The sequence below is a fragment of the Eumetopias jubatus genome, unplaced genomic scaffold (assembly GCF_037043125.1).
Source record: "Eumetopias jubatus isolate StellerSeaLion01/CBP00866 unplaced genomic scaffold, mEumJub1_p1.0 scaffold_1, whole genome shotgun sequence".
In the NCBI taxonomy this organism is placed as follows: domain Eukaryota; kingdom Metazoa; phylum Chordata; class Mammalia; order Carnivora; family Otariidae; genus Eumetopias; species Eumetopias jubatus.
Window position 1 is genome coordinate 217495090 of NW_028274807.1, and position 27578 is coordinate 217522667.

At 61.4% G+C, this 27578-nt stretch overlaps 1 protein-coding gene and 1 long non-coding RNA gene across 6 annotated transcripts; one reads left to right on the top strand and one right to left on the bottom strand.

The window, feature by feature from the left end:
• Positions 1-4261: 4261 nt before the first annotated feature.
• On the bottom strand, positions 4262-23597 carry ONECUT3 (one cut homeobox 3). The gene is made up of 2 exons (XM_088018550.1): positions 22406-23597; positions 4262-4554 (listed from the first exon to the last, which is right to left on the bottom strand). The coding sequence occupies exons 1-2, from the start codon at positions 23595-23597 to the stop codon at positions 4262-4264; spliced, it is 1485 nt and encodes a 494-aa protein (XP_087874676.1).
• On the top strand, positions 19497-26844 carry LOC148165198 (uncharacterized). 5 transcript variants are annotated; one of them, XR_015766838.1, is made up of 6 exons: positions 19497-19740; positions 24035-24179; positions 24325-24391; positions 24473-24661; positions 25526-25665; positions 26453-26844. It is a non-coding gene; the product is annotated as an uncharacterized LOC148165198 (long non-coding RNA). The 5 variants fall into 5 exon arrangements; XR_015766841.1 differs by lacking the exons at positions 24035-24179; positions 24325-24391 and adding an exon at positions 19930-20549; XR_015766840.1 differs by lacking the exon at positions 24325-24391.
• Positions 26845-27578: the final 734 nt, after the last annotated feature.

Genomic DNA, 27578 nt, shown 5'->3' on the forward strand with positions numbered 1-27578 from the left:
TGCCCTGGTGGCTTCCCCTCAAAGGAGCCACCTTCCGCTCCAGGCGACTCCCCTCGCCGCCCGGTGCCCCATTCCTATCCCCCTGCACCGCTCCCCTTCCGCCAGCACACAAGTCCAGGTGAGTGAGTAGAAAATAATTTATTGGAGAAAAACAAAACAACAAATCCAGCACAGCAATGGTTAACAATGACGATTTTTTTTTTTTTTTAACTTTTAAGCCTGTCACCTGAGGGTGGGAAGGAGAGGGCTTCTGTGCCCTCTAGCGTTTGGGGGGGGTGTCTCCCCAGAAAGCAGCCCTAGTGTCTAGTCTTGGTTAAACACTCAGGGCCACACGGCCACGTGGCCCTCCCTCATCCCTGGCTGCAGAGAATCCCCCCAAAGACCAGCCCTTGGGGGGCATGCCAGGGCCACCGCGGGGAGCCCAAGGGTCTTGGGGGGGGGCTGGTGCGGCTCACCCTGCTTTGGTTACAGAAGTGGGATGGCCCAAATCCCAGGCAGTGCTGGGCTGGATGGGTGGGGAGGTCCTGGAATATGCCTCCCCCCGCTCCAGTCTGGGGCCTCTTTCCTTAAGGGTGAGGGGCTCCTTCCACTACCCCAACCCCCCCTTCCTGGGGCCAGTCTTGGAAGCTCCCACTAGCGGGAGCTCAGCAGAAGTGCAGTCAGAGGCGGGGATACTGCCCCAGAGCCCCCTTTCATGGATAGTTTTGGGGAGCTCTCTGTTCTCTAGGGTCCTGACATGGTTTGGGAGGGAGGGCTCCACAGATGTGCACCCCCGCCCTACATCCCAGGCCAGACAAAGGTTAAAGTCACATCCAGCCCAGGGCCAGGGAGGCTGAGGGTATGGGTGGAGCCTGGCTGAGTGCCTGCCTGGGGGCGGGGGTGTCTCAGGAGGGCCCTTGGGATCTCGGGAAGTTGGGGTACACCCTGGCCCCCACCACCCTGGGCGACAAGACTCGCGTTGGCTGATTGTCTCTCTCCTCTGAACAAGACACTTGGGAATTCATGCTCACGTGAAACCAGCTGGGTGGGGGTGGAGGGTCCGAGGTGGCAGCGACACCCACTTGCACCCAAGAACCAGGAGCAGGAGGCCCAGGATCCCCCACCCGGTTGGCACAGGCAGGTGGTGTGTGGGCACCGGGGGATCTGGGTGCGGAGCGTGGGTCTGGGTCTGGGTGCGGAGGCCCTGCGGCCTCCTCCACCTTCCTGGCAGCCCAAGGCCTCGTCCCCCGCCGGCCGCCGCCGCCGGACACAGATCCTTAGAAAGGGGGGGGAGGAACACAGAGCAGGGAGAAGGAGCACCGACAGAACTCAGGCATGAAACACAACCATGCGACACGGAACCCCGGGGCTCTGACCCGGCCCCCCCGCCCCCCCACCTAGCACATTAGTCATGCATCAAATCAAATTCCATTGTCTTTTTTTTTGATTTTTCTTACTTTTTTTCTTAAATTACATTAAATTACATTTGAACACAGAACACATAGAATAATAAATACTCTTATAAGACATGACTCCAAAAAACGAGGAACAGAACACGCCAGAAAACAGAAAGGTACACTCTCTCTCTCTTCCTGTCTTTCCTAAAGGACTCGTTTGAGTAAGAAATCTGTAAACGCCGGTCCTGCGCTCCTCACCTCTCACCCCCGCTGCCCTGCCCTTGGCCTCTGACCACCCGGTTCTCACTGCCCTGACATTCAATATGTCTCCCACGGAACTCTTCAAAGAAATGACATACCATCGTCTGCAAAATTATAATTTAACGGTATAAAGCTTCAAGTCACGTATTCCAAAAACTAGCTAAGGATTTTTTTTTTTATCACATAAACTATACATTAAATATTTTGAGGTATTTCAGAGAAAATTGTCAAAGGCTCGAAGGAGCTGTGCTGGAGGTGTCATTCCCTGCAAGGAGAATGGTCTTTGGTATGTGACAACCAGCTGGGTGTCAGGGAGAGCGGGGTGGGGCCCGGGGGGGGCACTGGGGGGGCCTGAGGGGGGGCTCAGGGCCCCTGGAGGGGCTGGACTGGAGCTGGTGTGTGTGTGTGTGTGTGTGTGTGTGTGTGTGTGTGTGTGTGTGTGTGTGTGAGTGTTTGAAAGGGACCCCGGGATCCAGGGATGCTTCTGTGACCTGGGCTGGTGGGGCTTGACCCGATCTGACCACAGGTCACCATAGCTAGAAAGTTCCACAACCAGAACAGTCCCAAGCCAGTTCCTAACTATCCATCAGGGGACAGAACAGAGACCTCTGGCCTCTGGTCCTTGGACCTTAAATGCTGGGCAGAGCAAGTGACTTACCCAGCAGGGGGTGTCCCAGAAGCCCTGTCCCCTGCAAGCAGGCGCCCTGTCCAGTGGGCCAGGTGACCGTGAGAGGTGGAAGGAAGGGGTCTGGGCACCCAGACTCCAGCGCCCAGGCCCACCCCAGAAAGGACAGCAGGGCGTGGGGGGGGCGGGGGGGTTGGTTGCTGAGCGGGAACAGGAACTCTCAGGATTCTGCCCCAACCCCCAAAGGTTCTAGAAGTATCACTCAGATTGGTTGCTTAGGAAGCTGGGAGAATAGCGAGGCGACAAGGACAAGGGCACACTTCACACACATCTTTGGTTCCAGAAAAAGGCACTCATCGACCTCAGCACCCTCGCTCCCTCCCTCTCCTTCACTTCTCCCTGTCTCTCTCTCTCTCTCTCTCTCTCTCTGTCCCTCCCACCCCTCCCTCCCTCCCTCCCTCTCTCTCTCTCTGTCTCGCTCTCTGTCGTTGCTGGGGAGCGGGGCACACCTGGAGGGCGGGGCCGGGCAGGCCCTGGGCCACACCTGGTCCCAGGCGAGGGAATTCCAGCATCCAGCACAGGTCCTTGGGGGGAATCTTTGGTATCAGGCGTGATTTATCCAATCACAGACAAGAACGTTTGAGTGAGGTAGCCTTTACCTGGGGGAGGGGGCGGGGCATTTCACTAGAAATGTCTCTTGCATTCTCAAGGGGGGAGGGGTGACTACCTCCCTGGGAGGCAGTGGGTGCGCGGGGTTTTGGGGGGTGAGTTTCCTTCTAGCCTCCAGATCTTGAACCGTGGGCAAGGGGGGGTTCTCAGGATCCAGCTGCCGGCCAGCCTTGGAGGTCACCTTGGAGGTCACCAGGAAGGGAAGAGAGACGAGCAGGGGGGTGTGGGGGGGGTGCTCATCTTCTTTTCTGACCCTTCCTTCCCCCTCGTCATTTTTTTTTTTTTTTTGGCAAAAAATGGAGCAAGCCAATTCCACCTTCTTCAGCATCTTCTTTATCCCTTTGGAGAGAGAGTCGCAAGCACAGGCTCGCCCCCTGCCTCCCCTTCAGGCCCAGCGCGGCAACCCTGAGCGCTGGGAGGTGGTGGGTGAGTTCCAGAAGGTTCCACGCAGGTGGCCACGCCATGGCCCCAGCACGCAGGGATTCCGGGTGGGCTCCCGCGCTCTCTCTGTGCTGGTTTCTCCTCGTGGAATCTGGATGGGTTTTTTGGTTTTGTTTTTTTCTGTTTCCCGGGGTCTGTCTCTCCCTGTGTGTCATCAAGGTGCCTAAAGGTAAAGTGAACTGACAGGAGGGGGCCGGGCAGGAGGCGTCTGGAATGTACCCGCATGTTCGAGCTTGCCGCCCCCTCCAGTCTGGGGCTGGCTGGGGGAGGCTGCCCGCCTGGGGGCGCCGGCCGGCTCCGCTGCGACCCCTCCCCAGACGTTAAGGCAGGCGATTCTTGGCACAAGGAACCCTGGTGGCCGGGGGAGGGGGGGGCAGCTGGGTTCTCGGTTGTGGGGCGGTTCTGCCGGCGGAGGGGCTGGTCTTGGTGGGGGTGGGGCGCTGCAAGGACCCCCCAGCCCGACGGGGGTTTTTGGCGACTTTGGAAGGGGGGGACCGCTGGGGAGGAGGGCTCCTCCGGCCTCCCTCGTGGGGGCGGGGGCTGGCGAAGGAGGGGTTATTCTCAAAATTCCTTCTAATACCCGGTTTATATTTCTAGTATGTGCTTCTTGACCCGCTTTTGGGGACGACGCGGGGAGCCCTGGTTTTGCCCGAGGCCCTCTGGGCGTCCTGAACGGAGGGAGGTGGGGAGCCCCTTCTGCCACCCCCTCCCCTCTGGGGGGGTGGAGGGCTCCCTTTGGCCTGGAGGGGACGGGAGGGGGGTCGGGAGGAGGGGCCCTTTTTGTGCACTGGGCTGGGGGGCAGGCTGAACCCCTCCAGCGCCCCCCCCCCCGGGGCGGGACCGGGCCGGCGGGGCGGGGCGGGGCGGGGCGGGGCGGGGGCGCGAGGGCTCAGGCCTTGGAGAAGGTGGCGGCGGCGCCGGCGGGGCCCGCGGGGGCGGCGCCCGGCTCCTCGGCCCAGCGGTTCATGCAGCGGCGCCGCGCGTTCATGAAGAAGTTGCTGACGGTGTTGAGCTCCAGGCCGAGCTGCTGCGAGATGGTGACCTGCATCTCCTTGGACGGCCGCTTGTTCTCCTTGAAGATGGCGATGAGCGTGCGCCGCTGCAGGTCGGTGAACACCAGGCGCTGCTTCTTGGGCTGGAGCGCGCGCTCCTTCTGCTGCTCCTGCTCCTTGCGCTTGCACGCTGCGGGCCGCCCGGCGCGCGGGACGGGAGACAAAGCGGGGACACGGCGTGAGGGCGGCTCCGCGGGCCCGGCTCGCCCTCCTCGCCGCCCCCCGGGGCCCTGACCCCGCGCTGCCGCGTCTCGCGGCCGCCGGGACGCTGCGGGACATTACGCGCGAGCTCTGTGGCTCAGGTAGACGGCGTGGGAGAAGCCGGGAATTACCAGGTCCCTGGGGTGTGTCCCCGACCCCGGTAAACGCCCCCCACCCCAGTGACGGGAGTACCAGCCTGTGTCTCCTTCCCCGGGCTGTCAGTCAGGCCTGACCAGCTTAGGGACCCTGTGTCGTGAGGCTGACCTGACGTAGCCCTGGCGCCGGGGCCCAGGCCTCCCACCCGCACCTCCACCCCAGGAGGCTGAGGCCCAGACCTGGCCTCCCTCAAGTGCCCAAGGGATCCTCTGGAGCTGGGAGGATCTAAGGAAGAGTGGGGGGATGAAGCACCGACCCCCCCCCCTCCGCTGGAAGCAGAGAGAAGGCTGCAGAAGGCCCCCCCCATCACGCCCCACCCCCACCCCGGCTGGTGGATGCTTGCAAAGGGGAGTGGGCAGCACCTCAGGGCAGCTGAGCAGGACCCCAGGCTGCTCCGCGGGCCCCAGCTCCAAAGTGGACCCCTCCCCTCCATGCGGTGGGGCCAGGGGTTGGAAAAGATGAACTTCACCAGCCTGCACTGGCTCCTTCCCTCCAGGGGCTCTATCAGAGTCTCAGTTTCTCCACCAGGTACTAGTCAGGAGGTGAAGAGCCTGCTCCCTCCTGCCTCCCCACCAACTCCCCACCCCAGCTAGTCTGTCACCACCCTCCGCTATACTAGCAGAACCCTGCACCCAGCCTGGTGACCCACCGAGACCACACACCAAACTGGCTTTGTTTTGGTTCTGGAAGAGTGTGAACCGGATGGCATGCCAGATCAATGTCCACACACATCTGTAAAAATAGATTACTGTTCCCTGTGCTGTGGCTCATTTCTCAGGGACAACGGGTTCTCCCAGGAGAACTGACACCACACTTCACTCCCTGTCTCCCCCTGACCTGAAACACGCAGCACTTCCAGTGGGCTCTTTCAGGTTTTATGATTAAATAAGGGTGATGTTTGGAGATTACTGGACAGTTAAGAAAAGCCTCTAAGGGGGGAGAGAGAGAGAGAGAGAGGAGAGAGGGAGAATGAGAAAGGGGGGAAGGGGAGGGGAGAGAATAGAGAGGGAGGGAGAGAGATAGAGGAGACAAATGCGGAAAAAACTATGATGGATACTCTTGGGGTAAGAGAAAAGTGCTGTATCCGTGAAACAAGAACAGGGTGCTGTTCAATAAAAAGGACAATGGAAAGGGAAGACAGTACTCTTGAAGTAAATGTATAATCGCTGGGATAAACCAACGTAAGGACTGGAACACAGCGTTAAGCAAGTACCCCCAGAAATAGGACAAGGCAAACGCCAAGATGGGAAATGAGAGAAAGGTGACAGTAAAGGGTGGCTTGGGCAGGTCTGCCATCTGATTCAGAGGCAATCGAAAACTAGAGGGAGAGATTACCAAATAAATAATGAAAAAAAAAATCCATGTTTGAAGGACATGAGAGTCCGCTTAAAAGAGTCCATGCCATGAAGTGCTCAGCTCAATGGGGGAATAAAGATACTCCTTGAGGCTCATCCTTGTGAGGGTCCTGAGACCCAGAATAAAGAGAATAAAGTAAAAGCTCCCAGAGAGGAAAGCCAGACATCTGGGAGGGACTAAGGGTCAGAGTGGCTTTGGCTTCTCAAAAACTAGGAGATGGTGAACTAATGCCTTCAAAATTCTGAAAGAAATTCTATTCAGCTAGAATTGTATACCCAGCCAAACATCAAGCAGGAGGGCGGAATAAGGACAAAGTCAGACAAGTCAAAGTCTCCAAAAGTTGACTTCTGTGCACTCTTCCTCAGAAAACTCCTGGAGGATGTGTTTCACCAAAATGAGGAGGTAAATTAAAAAAGTAAAGTGTGGGATTCAGGAAGTGTGACTTTCCTACCAGAAAAGGAGAGGATCCTCCAGATGATGGAGAGGGCAGAGCCTAGAAGACCGCGGAACAGAGGCACTCAGGACGTGGAGGGCAGCCCCGTCCAGCACCAAGGGACGTGGAAAGGGGACATGACCTAATATGTGTGGAAAATCCTATTGAGTTGGTTTGCATTTTTGTTGGGGAGTGTGGGAAGAACTTGTGATAGGCAACTACTAACTCCTGGAAAAACAAACAGTTGTACAAGAAAGAAAAATGCAATCCTAGTACTCTATGTGGCTCAGATGTGGACAATATTCACTGAAAGCCTAATAATGTAATGCTGAATATTGATTTAAGCAAAAGACTGTATTCGTAACTATACTGAGAAGCTGACAGAGGGGAAGGGTGTGGTATGGATATGGAAAGATGGTGAGGCGAAAGGAGGCAGATGAACAGTGCACCAGGCAGCCTTCTATGTACAGAAGAGGGAAGCAAAAACATAAGCTCATATTTTGTCTGCATTAAGAAATGTTGGAAAGGAGTGAGAGGACCCGTCCTGACCTCCCATCTCCTTGGAACTTGGCCACCCTGTTCAAGGGTCAAGGGTCAAGGGTCAAGGGAGGGACTGAGTCCCCCATTCTTTCAAAGAGAAAGCTGAGTCTCCAGCATCAAGTCCAGGGTAAGAGTCAAGACTCAGCCCCAGGCCTTTAAATTTCAAAAGAGGCCCTCCTTGCCCACCAGTTGTAATCTTCAATTCATTAATTGATTCACTTGTTCCTTCATTCACTTTAGCAGTTTGCTCACAAATACATCACACATTTACAGCAGGGACAAAGATACAAATGATCCTCAGAAAGCTCGGAAGAGGGACACCTGGCTGGCTCAGTCGGTAGAGCATGCAACTCTCCATCTCAGGATCCTGAATTCAAGACCCACATTGGACGTAAACCTTACTTTAAAAAAAAAAAAAAAGAAAAGAAAACCAAAAAGAAAGCTCACAAGAGCTTTACATGTCAAGAGGCTTACATGTCTCTTATCTTTTAATCCTTATGATAATTCCATTAGGCAGGGATTGTTCTCCTTACTCCAAGAAGGTAAGCCACTTGCCCGAGGTTGCCCAGCAAGTCCCAGCATGGGCAGGACAGGAGCCACGGTGGCCTGGCCCTGGCCCAGAATGGGAGGGAGGTAAGACATGGTTCACCTCTCTCCCCCTACTCCCCCCTCTCCAATCAAGTGCCTAATGGGGGCCTCAGAGGCAGGGGCTGGGGGAGGGGCCAGGCCAAGCAGAGTCATGAAAAAACTTCGTGTTTTGTCGATCACAGCAAAAAGAGGCTCCCCTCTCCCCCCTTCCCAGTGTTCAATCTAATTACAGCTCCTCACAGCCCCAATCGATCTGGGCTCCAGTCAGAGCTGTTTCCAGGAGCAGCTTTTGTCCTGGCTTCCATCCCCCACAGCCCCCCGGAGCCTAGCCCGGAGGCTCAGACGTGTGAGTGCCAGTCGGGAGAGGCAGCCCAAATGGCCCCCATCAGTGCACCTGCCACCATCGCCACCTTCCCCTCCTCAGCATCCTGTCTGGTGCCCGAGATCGCTCCCACCACCAGCCCACCGCTGCTGTCCTTGTGTCACCTGGGCACCCCGAGAGGAGGACAGGCGGTGGGTATGAGCCCCTTTGCAGAAGTGAAAGCCCAGACTGGGAGAGAAGAGCTGACCCAGAGCCCGGCTGGGGAGAGCGCCTGGAGGAGAAGGCTGGACTTACCCACAATGCCAACCACCAGCCTCCTACTGCGACGCCACTGCTATGGCCACCTCTTCCACAAGGATCTCCACGGGGGACCGCCACTGTGGTTTCCACTCCATCACCTCCTCCACCGTCACCTCCCCCACCGCCTCCGCCACCACCTGCACCGATTCTACCATCATCGCCTCCTGCACCATCACCTTCTCCACCAGCAACCCTTCCACCTCCATCACCTCCTCCACCTCCTCACTGCGTCACCCACCACCTGCACCAATTCTACCATCACACTTCCACCACCATCGCCTCCTCCACCATCGCCTCCTCCACCACCTGCACCGATTCTACCACCATCGCCTCCTCCACCATCGCCTCCCCCACCACCTGCACCAAATCTACCACCATCGCCTCCTCCACCATCGCCTCCCCCAACACCTGCACCAATTCTACCATCACACTTCCACCACCATTACCTCCTCCACCATCGCCTCCCCCACCACCTGCACCAAATCTACCACCATCACCTCCTCCACCATCGCCTCCCCCACCACCTGCACCAAATCTACCACCATCGCCTCCTCCACCATCGCCTCCCCCACCACCTGCACCAAATCTACCACCATCGCCTCCTCCACCATCGCCTCCCCCACCACCTGCACCAAATCTACCACCATCACCTCCTCCACCATCGCCTCCCCCACCACCTGCACCAAATCTACCACCATCGCCTCCTCCACCATCGCCTCCCCCAACACCTGCACCAATTCTACCATCACACTTCCACCACCATTACCTCCTCCACCATCGCCTCCCCCACCACCTGCACCAAATCTACCACCATCACCTCCTCCACCATCGCCTCCCCCACCACCTGCACCAAATCTACCACCATCGCCTCCTCCACCATCGCCTCCCCCAACACCTGCACCAATTCTACCATCACACTTCCACCACCATTACCTCCTCCACCATCGCCTCCTCCACCACCTGCACCGATTCTACCACCATCTCCTCCTCCACCATCGCCTCCCCCACCACCTGCACCAATTCTACCATCACACTTCCACCACCATCGCCTCCTCCACCATCGCCTCCCCCACCACCCGCACCAATTCTACCATCACACCTTCTCCATCATTGCCTCCTCCACCATCACCTCCCCCACCGCCTCCCCCACCACCCGCACCAATTCTACCACCATCGCCTCCTCCACCATCGCCTCCTCCACCACCCGCACCAATTCTACCACCATCGCCTCCTGCACCATCACCTTCTCCACCAGCAACCCTTCCACCTCCATCACCTCCTCCACCTCCTCACTGCATCACCCACCACCTGCACCAATTCTACCATCACACTTTCACCACCATCGCCTCCTCCACCATCGCCTCCCCCACCACCCGTACCAATTCTACCATCACACCTCCTCCATCATTGCCTCCTCCACCATCACCTCCCCCACCGCCTCCCCCCCACCCGCACCAATTCTACCACCATCGCCTCCTCCACCATCGCCTCCTCCACCACCCGCACCAATTCTACCACCATCGCCTCCTCCACCATCGCCTCCCCCACCACCCGCACCAATTCTACCATCACACCTCGTCCATCATTGCCTCCTCCACCATCACCTCCCCCACCGCCTCCCTTACCACCTGCACCAATTCTACCATCACACCTCCTCCACCATCGCCTCCTCCACCATCGCCTTCCCCATCACCTCCTCCACCAACTGCACCAATTCTACCATCATCTCCTCCTCCACCATCACCTCTCCCACCACCTACATCCCTTTCGCCAACATCGCCTCTCCCATCACCTCCTCTCCTATAGCTTCCTCCCCATTACCTCCCCTATCACCCCTTCTCCAATCATCTCCATTGCCTCCTCCTCCATCACCTTCACCACCGTCACCTCCACCTGCATCGTTTCCTCTACTATCACTTCCACCTCCATCACCTCCTCCACCACCTGCACCAATTCTACCAACACGGCCTCCTCCACCATCAGCATCACTTCTGCCCCATCAACTCCTCCACCTCTACCTCTGTCACCTCCACCTCTTTCAACAGCATCACTTCCAATACCTGTGCATCCATCACCACGCTGACACCACCTCTGTCCTCTCACTTCCTCTACTTGCAGCCCCACCATAATGACCTCCACTGCAATCACCTCCACATCACCTTTGTTTTTATGGCCATCCCTGCATCCCACCTTCCTGTTTGCTTCACCTGCACCAGCACCTCCTCCAATATCCTCGTCTACACCACAGAGCCCCATCACAGGGGCCACCTTATATATGCCCAGCACAGGAGGACTGGACCCTGAGTCCCTCACCAGAGGCTCCCAGCCTGTGGTTGGGGGGCAGGGAGTGGCCCCAAACACAGACCCTCACCAACAACCGTGGTAGCTGGGAAGAAACCAGCTGGCTGCCAGACATGTTCCGGGACCCTGGGCAAGTCAGCCCCCCCCCAGGTCCTTGGGCTCCTCATTTGCAAAATAGGGACACTCTGCTTCCTTCACACATTCTTCACTGCACATCAGCTCCCCCTCCCCCATCCCCACCCTGTCACCTCTCTGCTCTCATCTCCTCCACTGCCCCCCTTTTCTTTTCTTTATTTTTGCATAGAATTACAGTGATTCACCCACTCTATCCAGGGGCCCCCTCGAGTGTGGGTTTGGGTCCTCCCTCTATGCCTCCAGGGACTGAGAAGCTGATATTAAGAACGACTGATTCTGAGATGCTCCGATCTTAGATCAGAGCTGGTGTCCTCTCTCAGTCTCTTCGGAGTCCAGGGATGAAGAGGATCTAGTGCTGGGTCCTGGGTGGTCCCAGAGGCCCTGGAAAAAGATCACAGGTGGTCCAGAAGAGACTGAGAGCCCACTCCCAAGTCTGAACCCCTCATGGGTACCCAGCAAGTAAGCCAAAAGGGCCCTGTCCAGCCGGCCAGCCCCAGCCCAGGCAGGGCTCTAGGTAGGAGGGGGTGAGGCTCTGCTGGTCCATAGCTAGGTGGGAGCAAAAGTGAACTGGGGGGACCCTCAAGTTCCAGATGAAAACCCTTTCATTTCAGACCCCCTGGAACTTGCCTACATAACACCTCTCTTCTGCCTGCTTCTTACCTTCCTAGAAAGTGCTGGGGTCAACAGATCACACCCTCCCACTGGTGCCCCTCCACAGGCCAAGAGGATGGTCAAACCCTGCCACCCCCTGCATTATTGCACGGTGTCTGCCCTCTGTGCCTCTGTTTCTTCAAATGGAAAATTGTCTTAATTGTGGTCTTGCCCAGCTATGGGAAGGGATTTAACCAGAAAAGTCTTGAATATCATGGTGGGGCTGAGATGAGGTTCTGAGATCCCATCTAGGGGTCACATGGCCATAAAGTACACCCCCCCGCCGCCACCCCAGGTCTGGCCTCAAGCCTCTGCATCTCTCCCAAGATCTTCTGGGAGAGGGCAAAGATGGAGAAATTGAGGTAAGGGGTAGGGAGTTGGCTGCCCCAGCCCGGGGCATCCTACACCTCTCTCAAGGCCCAGGAGCAGGACCCTTCCCCCAGGAAACCCTTCTCTTCACCCCAGAAGAGTGGGGTCAAGCCTGAGCTCGAGTTCCCTCTGTTGCCCTACACAAAGTGCGTCCACAGGAGAGAGCTTGCTGGCTGTGTTTGTGCAGGGATGACACTCCTGTGTGGGTGGTGGGCCAGTCAGGGGAGTGGGACCCTCGGAGCACCCTCAGCAGCGTGCACCATCTGAAGTCAGGGAGGGAGCAGCTGCGGCCTCACATTCAGTCGCCCCTCAGGGCTGCGTGGGGGAGAGCGGGGTCGCACCTGTTCACCCCAACACCTTCCGGTAGCTACGCTATTCCCTCTCCCTCCTCCCCTCCTGCCTCCTCCTCTCCCTGCTCCCCCTCCCCCCTTGCCCTCTCCCCCTCCTCCCTCTCTCCCTCCTCCCCTTCCCTTTCCTCCTCCAACCCACCCCCCCCCCCCCCGGTCTCCAGAGGCCCACTGTGGTCTGGTGCAGTAACCAGAGAGCAGTGGGTGACTGTTGGGGAGAAATGCCGCCGCTGTGCCCGTCCCGGGCCATCCCTGGGCTCCAGTGGGCTGACCATACAGGCATCTGTCTGTCCCCTCCAATCCTATTGGAGGTGTCCATATGGGGGCTGCCACAAATGCCTGGTGGGGTGGAGGGTTATGTGTGATCGTGGTACTGTGCATGGGCTCTTGGCACATGTAGTGGGCTTTGCTGCAGTTGGGGGGTGTCCATACATAAACCAGAGGGGTGCGTAACTGGGACATCCTGTGACCCTAGCAAGAGTCGTCCACTCGACGGGCTGGAATGTGGGCAGTGGCATGGGTATGTGGAGGGGTGCTGGAGGGGAGAGCCCAGAGGCTGTGGCTGGGTCACCAGGTGGTGGAGGAAGACCCAGGAGCCAGCGGACAGCTGCATGACAGGTGAGTATTAGGGGGAAGCAGCGTGAAAAACTGGAGGTGTGATGTGTCGAGCCTGGGTGGCAGCAGATGTGCATGGCACCCCCAGGGAAGCTCAGTGTCTGAGTGGGCGGGATGCAGCCCAGGGACCATCTAGACCCTCAGGATGGCTGCTGTGTACCTGCCTGCTCCCGGGCTGCCCACCCACGCCTTCACCAGTCCCCGTCCATGGAGCCACGGGGCCTTGGCTCCATGGGCTCAGGGGCCTTGAACACACACTCTGGGCACACTGGTTTCCTGGCTTATCAGGCAAACACAGCGACCCCGTGACCCTGATCCTGATACACCTGTCTGTCAGCGGGAGGGAGTGGTCCTGTTGTGCAGGGGGCATGAGGGTCTGAATGAGTGCCAAAGCGGGACCCTGGACCCATTCCTTTCTTCCTTGCTTGCCTCATACCTTTATCTAGCACCTACTGTGTGCCAGGCCCCACTGGGAGCAGGACAACCTCCCATCACACAGCCACGGTCTGATGCCTAAGACATGCCCCTCCAGTAATCCCATGGATAAGTGGAAAGCCAGGGCTGACTTGCTTCCAAAACAGGGCGCTGGCTGCCTGGCTCGGAGCAGGGAGAGATGGAGGTGGCGTATGAGTGGGGGTTGTGAGCCCAGCAGGGTTCTAGGAGGCCTCCAGGTGGGGACAGAGCTAGGTATGCAGGTGGGCCTGGGCACCTAGCCCGGGTCTTAGACGTGGGGGGGGGGTCTAGGGGCCTAGTGGTCTACTGAAACCCCAAGGACAAGAAGAATGAGCCAGAGTGGCAGCAGGAGGGCTGGGTTTGACAGGGAAAGGCAAGAGCTGGACCCCGGCACCAGAATTCAGCAATGGGGGCACCTGTCCCTCAGTTTGTGCCATGCCCAGGGCAACAGCTAGGCCGGTGTGTGTGCCCTCTCCCTTGCACCCCTGCACCGAGCGCCTGTCCACCTGGCTACAGGATGGGGGGTGTGGGAGCAGGAGCGGGAGTGGCTGTCCCCTCCCCTCTGGCCACCTCCTGTGCTCAGCTTAGGCTTCCAGGAGCAGACAATTCAATACGGAGCCTGGTCTCCGGCTGGGATGATGACCGGTTTCCTTGGCGACGCGTCCCGCCCCAGCCACCAGCTGCCCAGACCCCAGATGTGGGGAACACTGATGCCCCCACCCTGATGGCTTGTCCCCACCAGACTGAGCTGCCCTGAGCCTCCCCCGTGGCCTCCTCAGTCCAGAGATGGTGGATGACTTGCCCAAGGTCACACAGAGAGTCACTAAAGGGGGCCTGGAGTCCACACACTGACCCTCTTTATCTATACCCTGCACCCCTGGGGGAGCCTGAAAGGGGTTCCCATGGTGGGGCTCAGAGTCGTCTCCAAGGAGACAGGTGCAGAGCCAGGCCCCTGCCCTCGGGCAAGGACCCTCAGCGGCCTCAGCAGCCCCTCCTCATCTGTCGTCACGGCCTGTCCCCTGTCCACTCGCTGTCCCTTCCTCTCCTTCCCCTCCCCCAACTGCCCTGGCACCTCGCTCCTCCAGCCAGCGCCAGGCCTTCGGGGGAGGCCTCACCTCCTCCCCTCTCTACGGCTCCCCCAGATGGGCTTTTAATGGCCACGTTTTCAAATTAGTTCTGAGCCTTCCAAAGACTTATCAGGGAAACGTGTGTTTCTGCAGGGATTTGGGGCACCCCTCCGGGGCTCCATCTGGAAGTTGCAGTGCCTGGGGCTGGGGAGCTGGGGTGTCTAGGGGCAGCTCACACTTAGACCGTGAGCCGTGGAGACTCCCCCCCCCCCCATTCAGACACCCTCCCACAGGGGCAAACTGAGTCGGTGCACCGGCACACCCAACCCCAACCTGCACACAGTGTTTATTTTCAAAAACCTATTAAGAAATCACAGTGGCCAGCAGTTGGAAATGGATTTGAAAAAGATGACCGGAAAGGAACCGGTGATAAAAAAGAACAGAGAGGCCAACCCAGGAAGGGGGGCGTGACCCAGCACTTTAGTGATTAGGAAGCTAATCAACACAGCAACTCACAGAACACGGTGCCCCGCACCCAGTGGGGCCAGGTGGGGAGAAGGGCCGACCACGGCAAACCGTCTGGAACAGCCTGACTGTCCTCTGGCTAGGAGGTGGCCAGCAAAGGAGGGAAATGGCCCAGGAGAATAGGGCGTAGCCCGCAAAAATGACCCTGGAGGCACTCTCTTTACTGATGTGGAATGTTCTGGGTGTCGTGGAGAAGGAAGCAAAACAGAACCGACTTTCCAACGCATTGTTTTAAACAGAGGAAAAGGAAAATAGAAGGAATGAGCACTTGTAGCTGCCGGGTTAGGAGCAGCCTCTCTGTAGAAGGACAAATAGAAACTGGGCTGCAGGAAGGAGGGTCATGGAGGACGCAGTCTTGTTCCACATAAATTTGGAACCAGGCCAATGTGTCCACCATGGAAAATAATAATACAGCGTAGTTTAAGGAGGCGGGCGGAGGGAGAGAGCCGCGGCTTTGTCGTGGCTCCGACTGCTTCTGGAGCCTGTTTCTTTATCCAATTCCTGCGCTCCTCCTGGGCTGGGGATTCTAGTCTCCATTTGGGGAAACGGAGGGGCGCAGGGGCAAGCGACGAGTCCACGGTCACAGGCCTCAGACGCCGCCACTCGCCCCCCGCGCCGCCGCCCCAGGCTTTCCCTGGGCGCTCCCGCCCCGGTCCCGGGAGTCCGCGCTCCGTGGTCCGCGCTCCCGGCGCTGCGCCCACGACGCCCGCAGCGCACAGCCCAGCGCTCCCCGGCCGCCGCCGCCCTAGCTTGTGTGCCCTACACGGGTCTGGGGTCTCCTCACGTCCCGCCAGGCTGCGGAGGGCGAGTGCACTGCTGGCTCCTTTCGGGTTTAGGGGATCCTCACGCCCGCAGAGGACAGAGGTGCGGAATGCGGCACATCTCCCCGGCTCGCCTCCCCGGCAAGGCAACGTGGGCCTCAGCGCCCCAACGTGGGGCGGCGTTCGCCTGGTGGGGGAAATTGAGGCACTGGCGTCTCCCCCAACGCGCGCGCGGATGCGCCTGACATTTGGAGAAGGGCGGACCCCTGCTGTCCCCGCATTCACCCTCCCCTGTTACTGTAGTTGGATGCGACCCTTTCTCAACCCCCAAGCACTAGGGAGTAGAGTCGGTCAGTAACTGTCTTAGATGCGCCAGAGACGGGTGTTCCAGCAAGCCCAGCTGGGGGCGCATGGCTGACCCAGTCGCCAGCACAGGTCTCGGGAGAGAGAAGGCGATTCCTCCCGCGGTCCCGCCCGGCATGCCGCCTTGAATACGCCAGATCCAGATCTGAGCAAGAAGACGGATGGGGTTCCTGAGCCAGAGTCTGCACCCCCGTTTGTCCCAGTGCGAATATGTGCGTCCCCACGTGCCTCCCGAGAACATCTCCACTTGCGACCCCTGCACTCCCCTTCCGCAGTCTGCGCCCCTCGTGCGTGCATCTCCTTGTCGCCGTTTCCATCTGCTGCGGATCTATGACCTGTTTAGACCCCAACAGGGTCTAACGGGCCCCCCTCCCCACAGCTACCCACGAGGCAAGAGTCCACAGGCAGAATGGTTTGGTTCCTAAGCCCACCCGCCCCTATACCTACTTGGCAGGGGGGAAACTGAGGCCGCAGGTGCCCCGCATTGCCCAAGGTCCCATGGGTCTCCCAGGCAGCCCCTGGCTCCTGGCCTAGCCTCTCCCCTCCCCCACTAGCGCTGCCTTCCTTATTGATCAAGGGCCATATTTAATTAAAAACTTGATTCAAACCAGCTTGAGCTCCCCTGGTTAAGCTGGGCTTTCTGCTACATACAAAGACGCAGGCCAGCCGCAGGGGCCCGGCATCCCTCCTTACAGCTACTCTGGGGCTTCCCCACCTCCTGTCCTTTGTCCTTAAGTGCCCACCAGCCAGAAGTTAGGGCATCTGCAGGCTGTGGGCAGGGAGTTTCCTCTGCATCTTAGGGTCTATGGGGAGCTACGTGGCAGGATGCTAAGCAGAGGCGTGATGAGCTCCAAAGTGACCGTAAGAAACCCCTTCTTACAGTGCCCTGGAGAGGGCACCAGGGATGGGAGTGGAACCCGGAGCCCAGCAAGGAGGAGAAGGAGAGGGAGGCAGACCCAGAGGTGGGTCACTCAGACTAGAGTGGTGATGGCTGATAGAGAAGCAGCACAGGCATGCGAGAGGAGGTAGCGGGGAGAGGGCTCAGTTCTGAGATGGTAGGCAAGGGGGCTTCGGAATAAAGGGATGGAAAACCAGCTTCAGCCCCTCACTGTGCAGACCTGTTTATGTGCTTGACTGTGATGTGGGGGTGACTGTCCCTGTCTCGCAGACGGGAAGGGGTTATTGGGCTTGGGGCTCAGGGAGGGCTGGAAATGAAAGGCTGAGCTCAGGCTTACCCTGAGGGCCAGCTTCAGTGGGGGTGGTTGGCCAGGAAAAGCAGAGGCAGGGATGCTGGTGGCTCTGGGTTGGATGGGAGGAAGCTGGGACCTGGTCCCCACATGGCCTCCCTGGGGGGCTCACGTGGGCCCATGATCCCGTCACCCTCAGAGGAGCCCAGCCCCCACCGTTCATCTGCCTGAGGGTCATCCAAGCTGCTTCTAACCTGGAACTTGCCGTGACCTTGAGAGACAGCCTCCTGTCCTTGGCCTCAGTCCCCTGAGGCCTCTTCCAGCCTTTGTCCCGGCTGCACCACCTGCCTGGCATGTCCCCCTATTTGCAGGAGGTGGGAACCTGGGCATCTCAAGCCCTGCTTTCAGCCCCTCCAGACTCAGCCGATCAGGGGCTGCAGTGCCCTGTTTGCAGCTGGGGAAGCTGAGTCTGTTCTCCCTCCTGCTGGAACTGGCTCCATCTCACACCGTGTGTGGGGCTTTGGCAACTGCTTTCCTTTCTCTTGGCCTCAGCTTGCTGGTCTGTAAAGTGGGCACAAGAATCACATCCAGCTTCAATGGTCATTCCAGATGATTCCAGCTCTCATTCCTGGTGGCTGAGCCAAGGAAAGGGGGGAGGGCTTCCAGCACCCCAGACACCCCCCTCCCCATCTCGGAGTCTGCCCCTCTCCTCTGCCTCCCTGTCTGCATGGCGGGAGCACAGAATCACTGAACCTGGGCAGGGTCCTGGGGCTGTCCCAGCCAGGTCTTGTGGCTTGGAAGGGGGGCCTGGTTTGGGGAGGGGCGACCCAGGGTCGCCCTGGGCATGTTCCAGAGCTCACAGGGCTGTGCACCCGCAATTCCAGACCTGGTCTCCCTCACCACATGCATCTCTGTGGGAGCCTGTGGTGTGCCCCCCCCCCCGCCACCCAGACCCCTCCCGGACTCCCTGTCCACTCTCTGTGCATCTCCCAGATCCCGGGCTGCTGGGCCCCCCCCCCTGGAAGATGAGGAGAAGTGCGTGTGGGGAGTGGTTAAGCAAGGTGGCCTCAGGGTGCAGGGTCTGTGAATGCACACCCAGGGTCTCCATAGGGAGCGGTTGATAAGAAAACCTCCACAAGCCCCTACTAGGTGGCATCTTATTTGGTCCATTTCTCAGATGAGGAAACTGAGTCTCAGACCCTCACTCTTCACCCCACCAGTCAGTGAGGGAGCCCAGGTTAGGCTCAGGTCGTCAGGTCCCCTGCTGGGATGTCTTGGGGGGATCTGTAAGATGTGAGGGCCCCTTGCCGCTCAAGGTGAGGTTTTTACAGAGCTGCAGGGGTCCTTGCGCGGGTGCTTACAGAAGCTGCGCGGCCAGCCCTCTCAGTGGGACTTGGTTGGACCTCATGGCCTGGGTCCCTTCATGCTCAGACACCCTCGCCCCCCCCCCCAGTCTGGGATGGTGGCTACAGAGTGGGGGCAGAGGCTGGGGGCAGGCAGTGCCTGCCTCACCCCGGGTGGAAGAGCTGGTTTGCCTTTTCCTGTCCTTTACCGTCCCCTCCAGACCCCCAGCCTGGCCGCCTGCTTCTTGGTTACAGAAATGGTCCCCTCCTCGCCTCAGTTTCCCCATGCTGGTTTCCACCACCCGTCAGCGTTTTGGGCACGCGACTCACCAGTGAGGCAAGAAGGAGGACAATTGCCTCCATCTGATATTTATTATATATATATTTTTGTGATCAGTTACAAAAAATACTTTTCCTCCAGAGTTGCAATTTAAACAATATTTGAAGACGGCCAAAGCTATCGACCAGCGGCAGTGATGAATTAGAGATGGTAATTCGAATTCATCGACCACCCCGCCCCAGCCGAGAGTCCTCCCGCCCCTCCCCCAGCCCCTCTCCCAGAATTCCTGTTTGAGCTAGAGCCAGAGAGGCTTCCAGGAGGAGGCAGCTAGCAAGCCATCCCACTCCCAGGACCTTGGAATGGGGTGGGAAGCTGAATCCCCCAGTGGCGGTGGGGTTATGGGGCTGCAGGATGGGCCTTGCCCAGACTAGCAGGTCCCAGAATCTCAGAATGTTACACCCAGAACCTGGCTCCCGCCCCCCCATTTTACAGATGGGTAAACTGAGGCACGGAGGGCCGACAGGGACCGGGCAGTGGGGTGGACCTATTTCTCAGGCACTTCAGAGAAACAAAGACACCATCCCTTTCCCCCTGGGCCCCAGATGTGGGAAGGAGAGAGGTGGGGAGCTGGGGAGGTGGGTGGGGAGAGACCCAGGCTGAGGGCCCCACCCGGCTGCCCTCTGGGACTCTCGGCTCTTCTTTGCAGTGCTTCCCTTCTCTGCCTCTGTCTCTCTGCCGCTCTCTCTTTGTCTCTCTGTGTTTCAGCTTTGGTTTCTCTTTCTGTTCCTCCCTCTTTGTTTCTGTCTGTTTCTCTGTCTCAGGTTTTGTCTTTTCCTTTCTCCCTGTTTTTGTCACTCTGTCTCTCCCTATCTCTGCCTCTCCGTGTCCATCTCTCTGCGTGTGTCCTCCCGTCCCCTGGCCCCAGCGCCCGCGGTCACCCGGGTGGTCCCGCGGGGAGCAGCGAGCGGAGAGGCAGGAGGCAGGCGAGCGCGGGCGGGACCGGGGCGCAACGCCCGTCGAGGGGTGAGCAAGAGCGGGGCGGCGAGTCCTGCCGCGGGGGGCGGGGGAGCTGGGGGGGAGCGGCGACCAGGGGCCCCTGGGGGCGCTCCAGGCGGCGCGTGCGGGGCGCAGCGTTTGGGAGGGGGACGCACCCCGGTGCCTCCCCCTAACCGCCGCGATTTGCCGCCACTTAACCGCTTTTCATTTGCGCAGCGACCGGAACTAAAGGCCTCTGAGCCGGCGGGCGCCTAATTAGCCCTCGCGCTCGGCCGGCCGGCCACCTCTGACTCCCAGGCCGAGCCCCGGGGTGGAGACGTGGCCCGGAGCGCGCGCGAGTTGCGGGGGGCGCCCAGGGCCGGGCGCGCGGAGCAGGCAGGTCGGTGGGGTCACCTTGTGGGCAGCGGCCGTCAGGAGCAGAGGACAGGCGGCCGGTCCCGAGGCGTTATCCCCAGCACCCCAGCGCCCCGCCCGAGGCGCGACCCCTGCGCTCACCCCTCCTTGTCCCCCTGTGCTCCTGAGACCGCCGCCGTTCGGACGTTCATTTTCCGAAAGGGGAAATCGAGGCGCACGGAGGTGAGACAGCTCGCCAGAGCCACAGAGGCCCGGGAGGCCCTGCTGGGATGCAAATGAGGTCTTAGTTTCCCCTCTTGCAGTTCTACTGGCAGCGGGAAGGGACGCCCCAAGTGCTCGAGCCGCAGGCCCCGCCCGGGGCTCCCGGGGCTCCCGGGACTCCTCGGCTTCGGTCTGTCGTTCCGCCCGCCCTGGCCGACCTTTGGCAGGGGGACCCTGAAATGTGAGGCTGAATACGTGAACGGGCTCCTCAGTCCCTTAAGGTGACCGTGAGAAAAATGGAAAGTGACATGTGTTCCTTCGGGTGAGCCCAAGTCAGACACCAATGTCCCCTGAAATACGAGCGCTGGGGAGGAGGCAGAAGGTGGATGCTATGGTCCAACGGTCCACGTGCTACACCACGTGTCGGTCGCCACTTCGTGTCTGACACCTTGGAGTGACGGCCGTGGCCAGAGCGTAGGGGGTGTGCTTTTCGGCGCTACCTGATGTCACCTATATTGCGCGGAGCAGGCTGTGGCTGCGTGTTGGTATGACCGAGGGGCCCCTGTGAGCACACCCATGTCACTGCGCGTGGGGTGGGGAGCGGGACGGAACAGGTTTTGCCTTTACACAAGACCTGTCTAGGTTCCTAACACCATTTCTCGAGTGTCACACTGGGTCACCTGCCACATAGAAAGGAAAATTTATTTTCCCGTTCCCTAAAGTGGAGAATTTAAGAAGCCTATAGGAGGCTCAGCTAGTCGCCTCACTCTGCAGAAGGGGAAACTGAGGCCATGTGTGAGTGCAGAATCTCCCCCCGCCCCGTTGTCCGGTATGCCTGGGGGAGACCCCTCTCCATCCTTCAACGATGCCCCTTCTCCCCAGCCCCCCCCCCCTCGGTGGACTCCAGGCTCAAATCTTTCCCTGCCTCTGTGCTCCAGGGGCACCTAGTTTGAGAGACAGCCACTCCAGCTCCACTGGCCCCTGTGTGCAGAGAAGCGATCGATCGGGCGACGGAGCCGGCTATTGTCCCCACGGCTGGGGCAGCCGCAGCCCCCTCCCCCTGCGGCCAGGGAAAGACACCCCCCTCCTGGTGAGGCCCATCATGGGACAGTGGCAGGGGCTCTCCTGCACCCCACAGGCACCCAGGAGAAGGGGGCCTGGTCAGGCCCCCTCGCTGGGGGCAGGTGTGGACCCAGCTGTTGTCAGCTGGGATGGGGGGAGGGAGCATAGTCCCCAGGGGGCCGGGGGCTGAGAGGCAGAGAGAGAGAGAGAGAGACGGAGAGAGCTACGGAGAGTAGGAGAAAGAATGAGGAACAGGAGCAGAACCAGAGCAAGCGAAAAATAAATAGACACCAGTCTGTCCCGACAGACAGAGGCAGAAATGAGGGAAACACAAAACGGAAAAGCCAGGCTGCCAGGAGTGCGCGCACCCGGGCCAGAAGCAACCGCGCAGGGCGGGATGCCGGCCGGGGTGTGAAGGCCTCCGGGCCGCGCGGGCGAGGGTCCCCCGGGCCGCCCCTCCCCCGCCCGTTCTCGGGTGACCTTTGCCAGCGGCCGGAGGGGGGAGGGGGCTATCGATCGCTGAGGCCGAGCTACAAAGAAGCGCGCGCTGGGGCCGAGGGCTGAGCGCGGGCCCGGCGCTGGCCGCCTCGTTGCGGGCGCCGGGTGCACGGTCCCGGCTCTCTGCGCAGAGCTGGGAGCGCAGCCGCGGGCTTTTCGGGAGGAGAGGAGCGGCTCCCTGAGAGGACAGCAGCGGCGCGTCTGGGGCACAGCACCTCCCCCCGTCCCCCCCCAACACACACACAATGAGCGACCTTGCAGGTTGCTTCGAGGATCCTCCCCACAGTGTGAAAGGAGCCAGGGACCCCTCCCCGTTCCCAGAGGGGCCGGGCGGGCTGCTAAGGGGAGTGGGGGGGGTGGGGAAGGCGCCACAATCTCTTTCTCCCTTTCGGCCACAGTACAGACGGGCAGGGGCACAGATCACACTCCAGCCTCCTGCCAGGGAGTCCTGAGCCAGCCGGCGGGGCGCGCGGCCCCGGCCTGAGAAGGGGCTGGGGTGCCCCGCGGCCGCCCTGCTTGGTGCTGGGGAGCCCCGAGCCGTAGCCCCGGGGTCAGGCGGTGTGCGCCGCGCTCCTACCTGCTAGGCGCAGCGCCGACATGCGCTGGAACTCGGGTTCCTGCAGCCACTTCCACATCCTGCGGAAGGTCTCCCGGCCCGACTTGAGCTTGCTCCACGGCTTGGGGTTGCGCAGCAGGTCGGAGAGCGTGCCCTGGGAGCGGCACAGGATGCGCTGCGCGAAAATGGCCTGCGGGATGCTGTAGCGCTTCAGCTCGGCAGTGATGCGCTGCGCCACCTCCTTGGTGTTGATCTCCTCGGCCGCCGCGCCCGCCCCGGGGCCGCCGCCGCCGCCGCCCGCGCCCGGGCCGCCGCCGCCCGCGTGGGACCCGTGCGCCCCGGCGGCGGCCAGCCCGCCCAGCGGCGCCAGCAGCCCCGCGGTGCCCCCGCCGCCAGCACCGCCGCCGCCGCCGCCGCCGCCGCCGGGCAGCCCGCGAGCCAGCGCGTCTTCGGCGCGCCCCAGCAGCGCGGCGTGCGGTTCGAAGGCGGCGGGCGGCAGCAGCTTGTCCCCGGCCAGGTGGCCCGGCGCGCCGTAGGCGGCCAGCGGCGGCGGCGGTGGCGGCGGCGGGGGCTGCGGAGCGCCGTGCAGCGCGGGTGGCAGCGCGTTCGGCAGAGGCGACAGCGGCGACCCCATGGCGGGCAGCTCCTTGCCGTAAGGCCCGTAGAGGTGGCCCACGGAGGCGAGCGCCGCGCGCTCGTCGCGCATGAGGGTGAAGCTGCCGCTCACGCTGGCCGCCAGGCGCTGCGGCGGGGGCGGCGGGGGCGGCGCGGCCGCCGGGTGCGGGTGTGCGTGGGGGTGCCCGCCGTGCGCCCCGGCCACCGCCGCGGCCGCTGCGTGCTGGTGGAACTTGTCGGCCACGGCCGCGAGAGGCGGCAGGTGCTGCAGGGGCGTGAGCGTCGTGTAGGTGCCGCCCAGGCCGGGCGCCTCACAGGCCATGCCCATGGCCGGGTGCAGCGGGCCGGCCAGCTCCCCGCGGAAGTCGGCGCCGCCACTAGCGCCGCCCGTGCCGCCCGCACCCCCGGCGCCCCCGCCGCCGCCGCCGCCGCCGTCCAGCAGGCTCGCCATGCCGGCCACCAGGCCCGGGCGCCCGGGCGCCACCAGGCCGCGGTGCTGCGCCGCCGCCGAGCGCGCGTGGCCCGGGCTCAGCAGCTCGCCCGCCTGCGCGTGGGCCACGCCGTGCAGGCCCCCCAGGCTCTCCAGGCTCAGCTCCATTGCTCGGCCGCTCGCCCGCCGCGCGCGCTCCTCGGCGCCGGCCCGGCGCGCTCAAGGCCGCCGCATGGCCCCCGCCCGCTCCCCGGTGGCTGCGCGCGAGGCTGCCCGGCTGCGCGGCGCACCGCCCGGCCCGGCTGCGAGCGCGGCCACCAGGATGTGGCGGGGGAGCGGCCGCCGGCGCCCGGGCCCGGGTCTGACGTCAGCACCCCCGCCCACCTGCTCCCCTGGCCGCCGCCTCCCGTCGCCTCGCTCTCCGCCCGCTCCGGCCCCCTCGAGCGCCAGGCCGGCCGGAGTGGGCCAGACTCGGGCTTCTGGGGTCCCCTGCCTCGGTGCCCGCCCGCCCGCGCCGCCGCCCCACCCCCCCGCCCCGGGGCCCAGCCCTGGGCGGGCTCAACGGGCCCTCATCTCTGCCTCTCTTTTTCTGTGTCTCTCCCCAGAGGGTCACAAAGGTTCCTTTCCCGCCTGACGCCCCCCAGCCCATCTCCAGGGAGTGGGTAGCAATGTGGCTGGGTGGGGGCCTGCCATCTAGCTGCTCCCCTCCTCCACTGGCGTGCACACGGACCCCAGGAGGCAGATCCCTCTGTAAGCTCAGCTTCCCCTAACCGAGCACTCTACACGGAGTCAGAGCCCCCTTCCCACCTCTCTGGGGGGTGTGGTGCTGAAAAGCCAGGTCCTCCGCGGGCTGGGTCACGGCCTGTTTGCCCCAAATGTCTGGATCTGCTTCCAGGTGTGGGCTCCTGGGCCTCAGTTTCCCTAGCTGTACAGTGGAGCACCTGTCCTCAGGGGTGCCAAAGGTACCTCCCACTTCCGCCTTCTTCTAGTTTCCTCTATCCCCAGCGTGGGGTGACCCTTAAAGAACCCCCATCCTCTTCCAGAGATGGCGGGCGGAGGACACGTGCTCTCTGCTCCCTAAGAAGCCCCTGCTTCAAATGCCAGCGAACCGAAGGTGCTCCTTTTCCTCACCACCTGGAGACAATTGAGGCCCAGGGACCCCTGGGAACTGGGAGAAACAGGGAGCCTCCCACACTCAGAGAGACATCCCCTTCTATGATCCCTCCAGTGGGGTAAGATGCACGCATGTGACCAGGCCAGACCCCAAAGGGTGCCCTGTCTTGAGGCCAGAGTCGGGGAGGGAATCCCCAAATCAACCCCACCTCTTCCTCCTTCCCCAGATCATCAGCCCCACAGGGTAACCTTTGGGGGGAAAACTAGCGAGGCCTCTGCCGAAGGGCCCTCCCACCAGTCACCCCCATCTCAGCAGGAGGACCTGGGGTGTAAGCTGCCAGGGGAGAGAAGACTCTAGCAGGGAGCCATCCCCCCTGCTCCAGGCAAACGGCTGGCCACCCCTCCCCCCACCTTCAGCACCACCCTCCTCCCCTGTGGATGTGGACCAGCTACTGAGATTGGCCCCTGAGCAGAGCCCTTTGTGTCTGTTTTCCCTTCCACGATGGGGAGGACAGTGCTTTCCCGCCTGCCCTAGCTCTGAGCCAGAGGCACCACTGTGCTGACCACCATAGTGGGAGAGGGAGGGCTGCAGTCTCCAGGCACAAGGGAGCTGGGGGGCCTGGATGATCAGGAACCCCAGCTTGGAGGGGTCAGACAGTGGAACGGCCTGATCCAAGTCCTGGGGCCGGATGGGGTTAAAGGGGACCCCGGTCAGTGCTTTGTGCTTAGGACTCAGCATTTAGTAGCCACCTACTGTTTACCTACCAGGCACACACTCTCTCCTCACCCAGCCCTGAGGGGGAGTCAAGCCACCATTTTCCAAGTGCCTTGGGCCCAAGGTGGAGAGTGCCATGGCTTGGCTTGCCCTGGGTTCCTAGGAGCTGTGTGAGTGCTAACCCTCCCCCAGGTCCAGGTCCATGGGCTTTTCCATTCCGGGGTTTCTATGTAATTCCAGGTTATGTATTATCACACCCATCTTCCAGGTGGGAAGACAGAGAGGGGAGAGGGGCAGGTCCAGACAACTGAACATCCCCCTCCCCCGGGCAGATTGAGCCTAGGAGGTGGGTTTGACAGTGCTGAGCCCCAGCCGGAGCCCCCCAGTCCTACCCTCCAACAATCACAGGTAATTAAAAATAATCGTGGGATCTAAAAATCAATCAGCCTCCATAAAATGATCACATCCCAGGCCCAAGAAGCGCAGATCCGGCGGGCGGAGGAGTCAGGGTGGGAAAACAAAGGTGGAAGGAAGTACCCCCAAATGTCCACCCAGGGGTACGCCATGGGGGTCCCGATCATGCAGCCTTTTGCTTCCTTCTTTATATATTTTCTCTGGCTCGATTATCACTTCATTTTTATAACAAGCATGTGTGGCTTTTCTAACGAAGAAAGGCGTCCATTTTAAAAGAAAAGACTCCAGCCAGTGGCTTGGAGACTGAGGCCCCTCCTCTCTGCGGCCTCCGGACACCCCAAGCACCTGGACTCGGCAGGGGCAGGGCCGTCGGCCCCGGGCAAGCAGCCCCCCGCCTCCTTCACGCTGGCCTGGACTTGGACTCCCTCGGGGAACAGGGTTCTCGCTCCCCACAGAAGCTGCGCTCCTGCCGGGAGATTGAACAAAAATTTGCCGGCATCCAGGGAGGAGGCCCCCTGGATGGAGGGAGGGAGGCCCCCTGGAACCCCTGAACCGGCTTCCCCCACCAGCGGCCTTTTAGTAATTAGTAAAATAGAATTGAGCCGGCTACGGGGCAGGCGGGTGGCTCGGGCCCTGATCGATCTTGGGTCATTAGGCAAATTGCGGGCGGGGGAGCGGTGGGCTGGATGGGGGCAGGGAGACCCCCATCCTCGCTCCTACCGGGACCTTGGCCACGTCGCGGAAGCTCTCCGGCTTCAGTATCCGCCCCCCCCCCCCGCAGAAAAATTGGAGACCGACCCCGAGACCCCGCGTCTGCGCACGCTGGGCTGCCCCCGGCCGACGCCCACCCTCTCTGTGCCCAGCTCGGACCTCCTCCCCACTCGGGGAGCCCAGCGGTCCCCGCGGCTTCAACTACGCCTCCCTCCCAAGCTCGAAACTCTCCTGTAATCAAGTGTCGTCCATCTCCTCTCCCCTGCTTCTGGCTCCGCATCGCAGGAAAAAAATGGAGGGATCCCCCAGGTTTTCCCTTTCCTGGCCTCCCCTAGGTCCCTCCACGGTCCGCGGCTGATTTTGTGATTCGGTGTGTGTCCTCACGGAAATGGAAGTCACCGGCCGCTGCGCACCCCTGTTTTTATTAGAGCAAGGTTTTAATAAATAGTGGCGATGACTAGCCCCCCTCCAGCCCCACCGAGCCTGACACCCGCGCCGGCCCCCAGTTCCAGTCCCCCAAACCTGCGGGCGCCCCAAATCCTGGCCGGCGCGCGCCTGGGAGGCCCGCATCCTCCCGCCAGACTTCGGCGCCTTCGTTCGGGCGGGGTCAGGGGACTTTATTTATTTTGCGGGGAGGGTGCCAGGCTTTTCAGGCCTGCGGGGGATCCTGGCGGGGCTGCGCGCGCGGTGCGCGGAGGTTCCACTTTCGGACCCTGGGAGCGGGGACATTCCGAGGGCCGGACCTGGGGCGCCACGACGTTGGGGCTTCGCCCCTGGCGGGCCGGACGTCCCGAGCTTCTCGCCCGCAGTCGGCGGCGCCCGGGGGCGCTGGCCCGCGGGGTGGATGCTCCCGCGGGCGTGTCAGCGACAGCTGCGCTCGGATCGATCCCCGCGCCCGCCCGGGCTCCGTTGCCCCCGCCGCAGCGCGCGGCTCCATCGAATCCTCATCGCTCCCGGGCCGCGCCGCCCGCCGCGCTCTCGGCAAACACGGCTCTTGTTTGCGCGGGGGCACCGGGGCTGGGCATTCGCGGGGCGCGGGTGTGTGTGTGTGTCGCTGGGGCCCGGGGTCCTTGTCCCCTCCCCTGGCGGCGCGGCCTCCGGCGGCCGGGAGTTACAAAGACACAGTGAGAGGAGAGAACCCCCCCATCACCACCACCACTGTACTCTGGGGTGGGCGGTCGAGGCCGGGCCCGGGA